The 11,125-nt window shown below is 43.1% G+C and overlaps 1 protein-coding gene across 1 annotated transcript; it reads left to right on the plus strand. All coding sequences in view use genetic code 11, as the record gives it.

Moving 5' to 3' along the window:
- Positions 1 to 143: 143 nt before the first annotated feature.
- Positions 144 to 10,871, plus strand: EGR_03837 (MutS protein; the record flags this gene model as incomplete). The annotated part of the gene is made up of 21 exons (XM_024493086.1): positions 144 to 251; positions 612 to 678; positions 890 to 985; positions 1,187 to 1,330; positions 1,413 to 1,489; positions 3,468 to 3,962; positions 4,285 to 4,404; positions 5,005 to 5,071; positions 5,147 to 5,418; positions 5,774 to 5,786; positions 5,831 to 5,876; positions 5,923 to 6,059; positions 6,111 to 6,205; positions 6,275 to 6,322; positions 6,693 to 6,860; positions 6,911 to 6,983; positions 7,510 to 7,645; positions 8,361 to 8,611; positions 9,256 to 9,626; positions 9,777 to 9,903; positions 10,588 to 10,871. 21 exons carry the CDS (start codon positions 144 to 146, stop codon positions 10,869 to 10,871), a joined length of 3,195 nt encoding a protein of 1,064 aa, XP_024352547.1.
- Between the last annotated feature and the right edge of the window lie 254 nt (positions 10,872 to 11,125).

Raw genomic sequence — 11,125 nt, forward strand, 5'->3', positions numbered from 1 at the left:
TATAGTGTTGGTTAATGGGACTGGTACATTTATCCTACTATTAACTCGCAAAATGATATTATGCAAATTGGATTCGGCATAAGGAATGTTTTTTAAATAAAGGCATTGTTGAGGGACGCGGTGCAAATAATGGTCAAATTGGAATGGCGGCTATCGACTTAAATCGACCTGGCATCGAGGTATCACAATTCACCGATACCAGTGGCTATGGCAGCACTCTTATGAAAATGCTCGTATGGATGCCCACTGAGGTACGTTTATCTTATTTATTATAAAATCGCAAACAGAAATGAACCTTATTTTGCAGATGCATTTTTAAACTGGTAGTAGTGTGTTTTAATAGTATTGGAACACAATGCTGTTATTTGGTTTCCAGTAGTTTTTGGGACTGAGATTTGGCATTACATTTAATTTTTAGGTTTTGCTGCCTCACTCGGCTTTAGAGCAGTCAAGTAACATGAATCGACTTGTGAAATTGCTCCAACAAAGCGAATTTGGGTGCAACATTATTGGTGTTAGCCGCTACTCTTTTAACAATCAACAAGGTTCCCATTCCTCACTCTTTCAGGAGTGCTTTCATTAAAATTGTTTTTATGCATTTTTTTTCGCAGGTCTCGAATATCTCAAATCATTGTGTCATCCGCACTACCTTCCATCAATTTACGCTTTTCAAGAGAAGTGAGCATCAAGGATATCCTTAACGTAACTTCATAGTCTAATTTTTGATTGTCATTCGTGACTTCACCAATTAAATGGAATTCCTACGATGATGTTAAGCATATTGATCAAAGTAATGGATGCGAAATCCTGGTTTACTTAGCTTGTGTCGATATCTTTTGCCAACACTGTAATGTTTAATTTAGATATTATGGTCTGTCCGCTGCTGCAGCGTTAATTAACTACTTGGAGACAGCAAAGAGGGTCTACTATGCTCCGAAGTCCCTTAAAGTGGATTTCGGATGCTCTACTCAAGCGACAATGCTGGGTATGCATTTGATGGCTCTCTTCTTTAAGTGATGCGTTAATAACGGACGAAGAAAATCAAAATTTGTGATATGGTTTTTTCCTTATCCTGTTTCCTTCATTCTGCCGACAAGTAAGTTTATGCAATTGTGTGGGCTATCGTATCTCACAAATGTAGACATCGTTAAGCATTGTGTTTAATGGAAATAAAATCTCTACCCAGACGCTACAAGCGCGATTCGACTGGGCCTGGTGAGTCGTCTGGGTCGACCGCGAGACAGCCAGACCCTATTCAAGGCCATCAATAACACCTGCACCCTCAGTGGGGCACGTCGACTCAGAGGCTGTTTGCTGGAGCCGCCCAATGGTGCGTTGTGGAAGGGATATTATGGTCTTGGTAATACAGTGACCAGCGACAAGATTATTTCCTCCTTTTTCTCTTTTCTTAGATCTGACCACGATCACTTATCGGCAGGACTCGGTTGCTGAGCTCATCTCGAAACCTCAGATTTTGCTTGAGATTCAGGTAGTGGTTCCGATTATTGTCCTTCTCATTTCACTAGAATGATAATTAAGAAGTTTAATAGTCTCAGTGCCACTTCATATCATAATATCTTAATCTATATTCTTGCTGTTGGAATGTATGGGAGTTTTGCTTTATATGGTGAATCCTCTCCGTTGCCGTGTCGGCTAAAGCATTACTCCGACGGCATTACAAAAGACAAGAGGGTAAAAACATATTTCTCTCTCTGATTTTGAATGTGCATTTGCTCATTTTTTTAATAATAAAAAATTAAATTGACAACTTTCTAACTTAAAAGCCATTTTTCATTGCAATTTAGTCAGTTAAACATCTAAAATACATGGAAAGTTTTTACATGATGCATGATAGCCTTTGGAGCTTATTTTTTCAGTTGACAATGCGTAGTAGGTAAGGGCATCCATTTACTTTGTAGCTTCCATCACGACCTTCCTCGCTAAATTGTTCAATCAATACTAACTTGAAGTACTACTAAAAAGTTGTTCCTGAGAACTTTGCCTCGAATTATTATAGCTTGTCAGTAGTAACATGCAATTCCCCCTGAACTTGAGCAGAATTGCGCAAATCGTCTGAGCCACTTGATTCTTTATGGTGCATTCTGCTACCGTCTTCTCCAAGCATCATGCTGTGGAATTGACGAGACGTTATGCTTTGCAGCTTTAAAGCCGAGCTAAACATAAACTGCTCGAATCACACCCATAAGATTCAACCTTTGCTCAATGATATGGAAATTCAACGGGCACAAATGGAGAGTACCGTTGATAAATTGACGCATATCTATGGCTGACAGTAGATGCATATAGACAGCAGCATGCATCTTACAAGTCCCTGCAGGTTACAGTAAGTCAATGAAGAAGGATTTATCAACAACCCCACTGGCTTATTTTGGCCATCTAATAGTTAAATCCAGCAAGGTTACGCCCAACGCCTAAAAACCCAAATCTACGCAAAATCTGGGATCACTCAGTAAACGAAAGCCCAACTGTTGCTAGCGACAACCATCCCTTATGAAATATATACAACACTAATTTGATTGGTAGTGTTTGATTTTTATGTGCATTTCATATACAATGGCCAAGCGGAATAAGTAGAACCTTATTGGGGAGTTGCGTAGCCTTAGGTCAAATTTTGATAATTTTCATGCGAAAAACCACCCACATAATCCTGTAACTGTCAAGGCGTGCTCCGGTAAGAACCAATTTCCTCAGTCACAAACTTTTATTCTAGTCAAATGACCTAGTAACCTAGGATAAACCTACTTTTGATAGCAAGCACCATTATAGGGCCATGGTTTTAACTCTACTTAGCGTTCTGAAGCTAATATTAAATGAGAAGGAAGATACAAGCATTATTTGGGCCGTAAAAGTCATTCGCTTCTTTAGATGAAAACTGGACAGTGAGGACATAAATGACGCCTCATTTGGCTGCGCTCTGATTGACGCTAGGTTTGTGTTCCAGTTAAAGGCTTGGGACAAAACGAAACTTGGCATTGCCTGAGTTGAATTATGAAAAACCGAGAGTTGGAATGGTAAAAGCCACTCTTGACAGTACATTAGTATGGCGTAATAACTTGGCACAAGTTCCCATGCAGCACCTTGAGTCCTCCCTAGAGTCATAATAATTCATACCGGTCCGGAGGAACTGAAGGATTATACCGCCTCTTCAAATGGGAATTGAAGTATCCACGATTAAAAACATCAAATTATCAAGTGTATTCCGAGATAATTGAGCATCCTAGTTAAAATTTACTTCATTTATCTTAATTGATCTGATTTATTTATTATCGGGTTTTATGAGTAGATATACAATCCTAAGTAATCCCTACCACCCTAGTCCTTCGAAATTCCTAAAAACCAATCAGGAATGAAGTATGTTTAGCAAAGTATATAGTAGGGCAAAATCCACTTGATTTTGACCCACAAAATGGGTTACTAAGTACTTTTGGTTTTGTTTACTTTCAAAGAATGTACTGGCAAAGTTCCCAGCCATCGACAGTCTCCTCTCAATGTGCGTCCACCTCTCCGAGTTCCCTGCGCCTCGTACTGATCTACTTACTGGCACTGCCACCAACTCCGCCGCCTTCGCTATCACCTCGCCCACCTTTCGCGACTGTTTGACCTCGTCCTCTGGCGGTCCTGGTGCAGGGGAAGACCTGCTCACACCAAGCTCGGACGTGCAGCGTGATCATCGACCAAAAAGGCTACGTACTGGCACTGCCTCCGGGTTGAACATCTCCGCCGCTTCTGCCCCAACCTCCAACATGGCTTCGGGGAGGAAGTCCAGCGTGGGCGGTGACAGTGATGCCACCTCCTCACTGGTATCAGCGGTAACGATTGGCAATAATGCTGAGCTACGAATCACCAAACTGATTGCGATCAAGCATATGTTGGATCTCATTCGACCACTGCATGATGCCCTGAAAGGGACGTCTTCTGCCCTTCTCAAGACTTATCGAGAAGTAAGCGATAATGTAAACTTCTCACCTCATTGTTTCGAATAAGTTACGCAGAACTCACGTACTGTTTTCCACCAAATGTCGAAACTATGGAATGATAGCTGTGTTCGCACGAGTGAGAATTAGCCGATATTTCAAACGAATATGAGATAGAGCACCGTTTAATTTGGTTCTGACATAGTTAGTGTGGTTGATTACCATTTCTTAAAGTTTAATTAGAAGAGTTTTAATTTGTTTTGTAGCAACTATGTTATTAATGTATTAATATGAAAGAGCTGTGAAGTAACAAATTGGTCTTGAACACTCATTATTAACTCCAATGCAGATACTCTCGGACGCTGGCTACGTTGAGCTACTGGAAAAAATGACCACTGTGCTGCATCAGGACGCTTGTGTCTGCAAGGGGACATTGCAAATGCGTGTACAGAAGTGTTTCGCCATCAAGGTTAGTCTCATTTTCTCGCATTTTCCACACATAGGTGCGGGAAGTTAAGGTAAAACACAGTGCTGCCATGGTGATTGCAAATGAAGGCGTCTACAGAAGACTCTAAGCTCAGCTTTTACAATGGTGGAATGTCCATCCAGCCAGCTGCTTATCAGCAAGGCATTTAAAGGATGCCCAAATGTTTGTCCAAGAAGACGTCACCATGTTCTCAGTTCGTAAAAGTCATTCCTGTGAATATTTTGGCGCGCAGAAGCCTTAACCTGATCCCGGACTTCTCATCGACGCACAATCTATTGTTTAACGAAGTTGGGCAAGAGGTGATTCATTCCGCGCGAACAAAGATAGGGAATATTTGCTGATTGTTTTTCGTCCCTGACTGGCACAGTAAGCTATTCTAGATCGGTTTACCTGCAAAGACAAGTCAATGACAAAGCGGCCCTCCAGACACCAATGCAACGCTGAGATTAATGCGAATACATGGCGGGAAAGTGTAAAAATGCACGGAATTCCTTTTTTGTACAAATTTTTAAATACAGTCTGACAAGAACGCTTTAGTACAAAAGACGGTTCCTCCATTTCCTCCTTCCCCTCCTTTTTCAGCCAGGAATAAATGTCCTTCTCGATTTAACTCGACGCGCCTACGCCGAGCAGGTGGACGATATCTCGCGTAAGTGGTTTGTAGTAACGGTGTTGCTGTTTGAGAATTAGCATTATGCTAGTCCTCTTCTTTTTCCCTTTTCAGATTACGTAAAAGGCCTTGCTTCAGAGCACACTCTGCCTCTTCGTGTGGGTTACAACAAAGCGCGTGGCTTCTTCATTCAAATTCCCGAACAGGCGCTGTATCTACCACCAGCACTGCGAACAAGGTCGGAAATTTGCGCTGAGTCTGTCGGCTCCCACTTTTCAGGGTCGTCTTTTGACAGTCAATCCCACACAAGGCGTCATGGATTGCCTGAAGTATTTATCAAGGTGCAAGTCGCCAGAGGATTGATAAACTGCACCACGGCTGAGCTGGTATGTGAGCCCCTTCAGGGTGTCGTTGTGTTGTTCTCTTTATGGCATCAAAGTGCGTAAGCTGATTAGAGGGGTATAAATTCAGACTGTAGCCAAACATGCTCTGACAGACGCAGTGATGGAAGTCGCTGAATGGGAAGTACACTGGTACATCCCTATAAGCACCCCAAAATGATGGTATTTCTGCTCTAACTCCGCCTTTACGAATAGCATGAATAAAACCTGGTGTAATTTTGTACAACGCTTTAAGTCTATTAGAAATAATTGAAGGTCTTTTTACGTATGGCCGGTTTTTTGAATGAGGTGATGGGAATCCTGAAAGTTGCCTATTAGAACTATCTCACGTCTATTTTAGGTGAAACTGAACGGTAGGGCCTCCTATCCCATCTCTCTTACCCTCACCCTCATCTAGAACGTGTGAAAGGATCCCTCAACGAGGTCTACCTGATCGCTGACAAGTAAGTCACGTTCATCTTCACTCCCCTCCTTTACCTCTCCCTTCAGTCTCGCCTGCAAGCTCATTCACGATCTACATCCGGAAATGAGTCTCTTTTACCGCCTCTCCGAGGCCGTCTCTGGTCTCGACCTCCTCTGCTCCCTCGCTCGCATTGTCATCTCTGCTCCTCCTGGTCACTGTTTCGGTTTGTCCCGAATTAATATGATTAAATCTAACATTTCTCCTCCACTTCTAGTGAAACCTGTTTTCGGGGACACACTGGCCATTCAAGAGGGACGGCATATGATCAACGATCGGTTCGGTGGCTGTCTACCGGTCAGCAATAACACAGTAAGTTGGAGTTATAGCAATTTCTCTTCTTGTACTCTTTTTTTGTACCCATTTGCTGTTGATTTGTAGTTCGCATCTGCATCACAGAATGTCTTAATCATCCTTGGCACAAGTATGGTGAGTTCCGTACCCACTGAAAGCAACATAGCACAGTGCTATCCATGCTCAATACGGGGGTCTTTTTTTCGCCCACGTTTCAACATTTAATGCTCTTCCTGACCTAATCAGAAGTAGTTACTTCCAGTGTCACACGCCAAATGAAATCTTCAGAGGCATCCCAAACCCCATGCTTGTGGTGTTGTCGGCGCGTTCACTTCAAAAGAGGACTGACCTTACAGAAGAAAGGCACCTGCTGTGGACGCACGCATGAAATAGCTATCACACATCCAGCAGGAGGCCATGTTGATGGTCCTCCGAACCCTCCATATCCTCAATTTCCTAAACTGAGATAAATCTTAACCCAGGCATTACTTCCTCACTGTTTCAGAGCGGCAAGACCACGTATCTGACCCAAGTAGCATTAATGCAAATCCTTGCTCAGATTGGTTCTTTCGTGCCTGCCAAATTTGCTGCATTCCGGTTGACAGACAAAATTTTTGTCCGTATGGGTTGTCGCGACGACATGTCCACAAATGCCTCTGCATTCGCTCTGGAGGTAGGTTAGCTTTATGCAGGTGAGGCGACGCTTCATTGTGATTCAACTAGATGCGCGAGGTTGGTCACATGCTCAGATCAGCGACGGACAACTCTCTCGTCCTGATTGATGACCTTGGGCTAAGTAAGCCTTGCTTCTGCCTCGCTATTTTAAACTTCTTCATGGTTTTTGTGTGAATATTTTATGGGCAATAACCCATTCCGATTGTTGAGCTATTCACAATTGTTTTGAGGTATTGTTTTCTGCTAATTTTTAAGCCGACTTAACTTGTTAATTTTTTTCCTGTAAAGTTTGATTATAATGTGTTCGAAGGAAAAAGTTTTTGAAGTTGTTAAGCAGAAGGGAATAGCCTCAACTTTGTGCGTCGCACAAAAACTGAGGGATTCTTTGTCATTTATATCAGATGACCAGAGCGTTGGTGCGATTTACAACACAGAGCGCTGCATTGACTCGCTTTAAATCGCAGATGACTCCCAAACGCCTTTATTTACACCGCTACACTGCCGAAGATTTTTCCAGAGGCCAGATGTCAAAATTAATTTAAGATAGATTAGTAGAGAAAGCCACAATTCATAGATTAACCACAGAATGTAGGTCCGTTTCGTGACTGTTGCTGAAACGATCCATTTCCATTTCTGCTAACTTAAAGGCACAACAGATGAGGACTGCTTTAGTCTCAGCTACGCCATCTGCGATGCCCTGGCAAAAATGCGTGCCTTCTCCTTCTTCACCTCCTCCGATGCCAGCCTCTCCCAACTGCAGTTTGTTCACCTCAACGTCGAGATGTAAGAGCCCTTCTTCTCTCATGCTCCATTCTCTGTGTCCCTCTGTCTGTGCATTGATTGATGGATGGCGGGAACTTTGAAGGGAGGAAGAATGGGCGGATGGATACGGAACAGATAAATGGATGAATGGACAGATGAATGAACAATTTGAGTCATGAGGGTCCGAGATGTATGCTTAAGTTCCGTATGCATGAACCAATTAGCTAAAGGTAACGATAAATGAATGAAAGTATCGTTGCGGGAAAGGTATTTCGGAAATGAAGTTGAAAGCGGACCAAACAGCAAGACTGCTAAAGTAAGAGCGAATCGCAGGATCGTTCAGTTCTGCAACACTAGAGAAGAGACTCAAATAACTGTCTACCGGTTTCTACTTCCATTTCAATCTAAACTCCACTAAAACAAACCGATCTCCGTCAGGACATAAAAATAAGAGCAGCACGTGTTTATAAAGCATACAGCTCAACTTTACAGTATGTCTCAGGGATTTGGATTGGTTGAATTGCTACTTCGGAGAAGGGAAGTCTTGAGGGATGCAAGCCACCACCCTCCTATAATCGGTGCCATTTTAAAAATTCAAGTGTTGAAGGTGATGTCGTGTACCGCATTCTCTTCGATTCACTTTATAAAACTTCAAACAAGCATCAAGGTTTTTGTATAATGCACCCACTCTTTGAATTTGAAATCGATAACTGGGCTCTCCTCTTTCCAATTCCAGCTGTCATTTTGAGGTGGAGACACGGGGGACAATGCAGGGTGGACGACGAATTCATCAACCGAGGAGCGCTAACAGCTCAAGTGACGGGTCCGTCGCGTCCACCTCATTTGACGAGTCCTTCCAACTGCCCGCGAGAGGTGGAAGGGCTCCGGCAGTGGGTGAAGGTGGAAGATTAAAAGGCGACGACAAACGTACTCTCTATCGATTCACCTACAGGCTAAAGAAGGGTGTTGGCAAGGAAACGCATTCCGGTGAGTTGGGACAGAGATTATTCTGTATCAATTGTAGTCATTTTAAGCCACTGACCCCAATATGACGGTTTAATGTGAAAAGTCAAATGCGATGTTTAAATTAGGAAATCTGATCAAATTTGCAAACATTTGCTGGATGTGATTTATTGTAGACAAAATGCAGTGCTTTTTCAGGATAGGATTCATTTAATGCCAACCATCAATTACAAATGTAATCAGCCCACTCGACGCGACTTAAAGCTTGTCAATTAGAACCGGGACTAATAAAATCTGGTTAATGAGGTGAAAGCTCCATTTTCACAAGATCTCATGCAGTACTCTGGAATGGGGAAGAGGGACCCTGTCTTACCCCATCCTTGTTCCCTGTTTCGTCTAGCTAGCGATTACCACCTTGGTACCAGGTAATTACATGTTAAATCGACTATTCGGAAGTAGAACTGCATTAGAAACGGAAATGGCTAGGGCCAGACTGTTTGATTCTAGAGCCAAACTGTGTAAAAGTGGAATAAAACCTAAGATAGACCATAGTGGTAACCCATCTTCCCAAGAAACCCACACCTCGAATCAGTCTATTTTAATTTGTGAGTATATGTAGAACTGCTTTTCTGGAGTAAACATAACCAGTCGCTTTTTTCACTTTGCAGTCATTGATCAAATTGGACTGACCGCACTAGACCCCGACCTAATCGACATCACAAAAAAGTACTATAATATTTTAATGAGTGGAAAGACCTCCGCAACCGACGTGACAACCTCTAACGCCAAAACTTCAGGCGTTGTCATCGCTGGGAACTCATCTGTTGATCCAGCACCAATGCCAGGAAGTGAACAGCTACGGAGGGCTGGACCTGTGACCTCAAAAGAGAATCAAGAGGAGGAGGAGGATGTTATACATCAGATCACATCGAGAGAAATTGAGGGAGGAGTGGAGCAGATGGGAAACCAGACTCCCCCTCTCGATCAGCATTCAAGCGCCACAAAGGACAAGGAACAGGAGGCACTCCCAAAGACCTTGGTGATTCATAAAATGATAGACAAAAAAAGGATATTAATTTTATGTCTTTTTCAAAGGTAGTATTGACTCTGATCCCAAATTAATTTGTGAAACGAGTGAATTGAATTATGTTCTGGATACCAAAATCCCTTCTGGCTGGTATTTTTACAGAATTTGGATGTGGACGAGGGTACTCCCACGCTGCCGACTTCGACACCGTTGGCGCCCACTCAGCCACCTACTAATCAGACGTCCAAGGGGGCAAGTACTGAGACGCATCCGAATAAGGGAAACGGAGGTGAATGCTCCAGACAGGAAAATGGCAAGAGCTGCTTTTCTGGATTCATGCGACATAGGAGTATTCATTTATATATAAACCACATTATTTTGACAATTTTTATTCAGCATTTAAATTCCACCAGCTTTTTATTTTATTTCAGCCAATCTGAACAAGACGCAGAAAGTCTACTAACATAGTTTTATTCTTTAAAATAATCACTATTGGTTTGTAATCCTTTCTCAAAGAAACACAAGCTTAGCAGTTCCACCTTTATAACACGCAAATCAGTCAGCCAGCCAGGAAACAATTTCAAGTGTACGGCGATGTGAAGAACAGCCGACGAGTCTTTGAGGCTTCTTATCATCTTTTGCCAGTGGAGGACATTAGGCACCCAACTGCTTAGCTTCCATCACGAGTTCCACCCAGGGGTGATGTAGGTGCGGACGCATCATTGCATCATTCGAAGATCTTGGCTCATCAGTCTCGAATTGTGTAATCGTGTCAGCAGTGGTACATAATTTTCCGTCGTTATTCATCACGGGAATCACTCAGTTAGCTCAGCCCATTTGACACTGAGCGCTATGTTCTGCCATCTCCAGCGCTATGCAAAAAAAGCTTACGAGAAGCTAGCTTCTGCTGATTTTTCAACTAGATATAGAAAAAAACATATCACCTGTGATTACATCTTTGTGTGAATACCAGGAGGTGGTGCTACCGACAGCCCTGACAACAAGGACAGCGAGGAAGGAGGAGGGCTGAGCAGTGTGGACCGAATGGCGCACCGATTGATGCAGCAGGTGCAGATGCTGGCGTGTGTGGTGCGCTGTGTGGAGCGCGCCTCGGTGTCAACCACCGGGGAGGCCTCTACTCAGAAGAAGGAGGAGGAGGAGAGGAGGGTACGCGACGCTAAACAGGATGTCCTCTATCACCTCACCTTCCTACGTGATCGATACGCCGCGGTGTTGAAAGGCCTGGAGGAGGATTGAGGTCGGTCCGCTTGCCACCCGTTTCATTCTCCGATTGTTTGTATCATGGATTTTTTACCCTAAAATTTTGTCTTTTTTCCCTATCTTGTATTCTTTCTTTCGATTCTCAGCGGTGGTGACTGTTGGGGGTCTATTTCAAGTCCTTAATAAATCTGATTTATGTACCATCCCAGAGCAGAAGAGAGATGTGACAGTGAGGTTTTAGTCTCATAAAACGCGGCCGATAAGCTGTGGAACCCTGTAATTTCAAAGAG

The sequence above is a fragment of the Echinococcus granulosus genome (genome assembly GCF_000524195.1).
Source record: "Echinococcus granulosus chromosome Unknown EG_S00021, whole genome shotgun sequence".
Taxonomy (NCBI): domain Eukaryota; kingdom Metazoa; phylum Platyhelminthes; class Cestoda; order Cyclophyllidea; family Taeniidae; genus Echinococcus; species Echinococcus granulosus.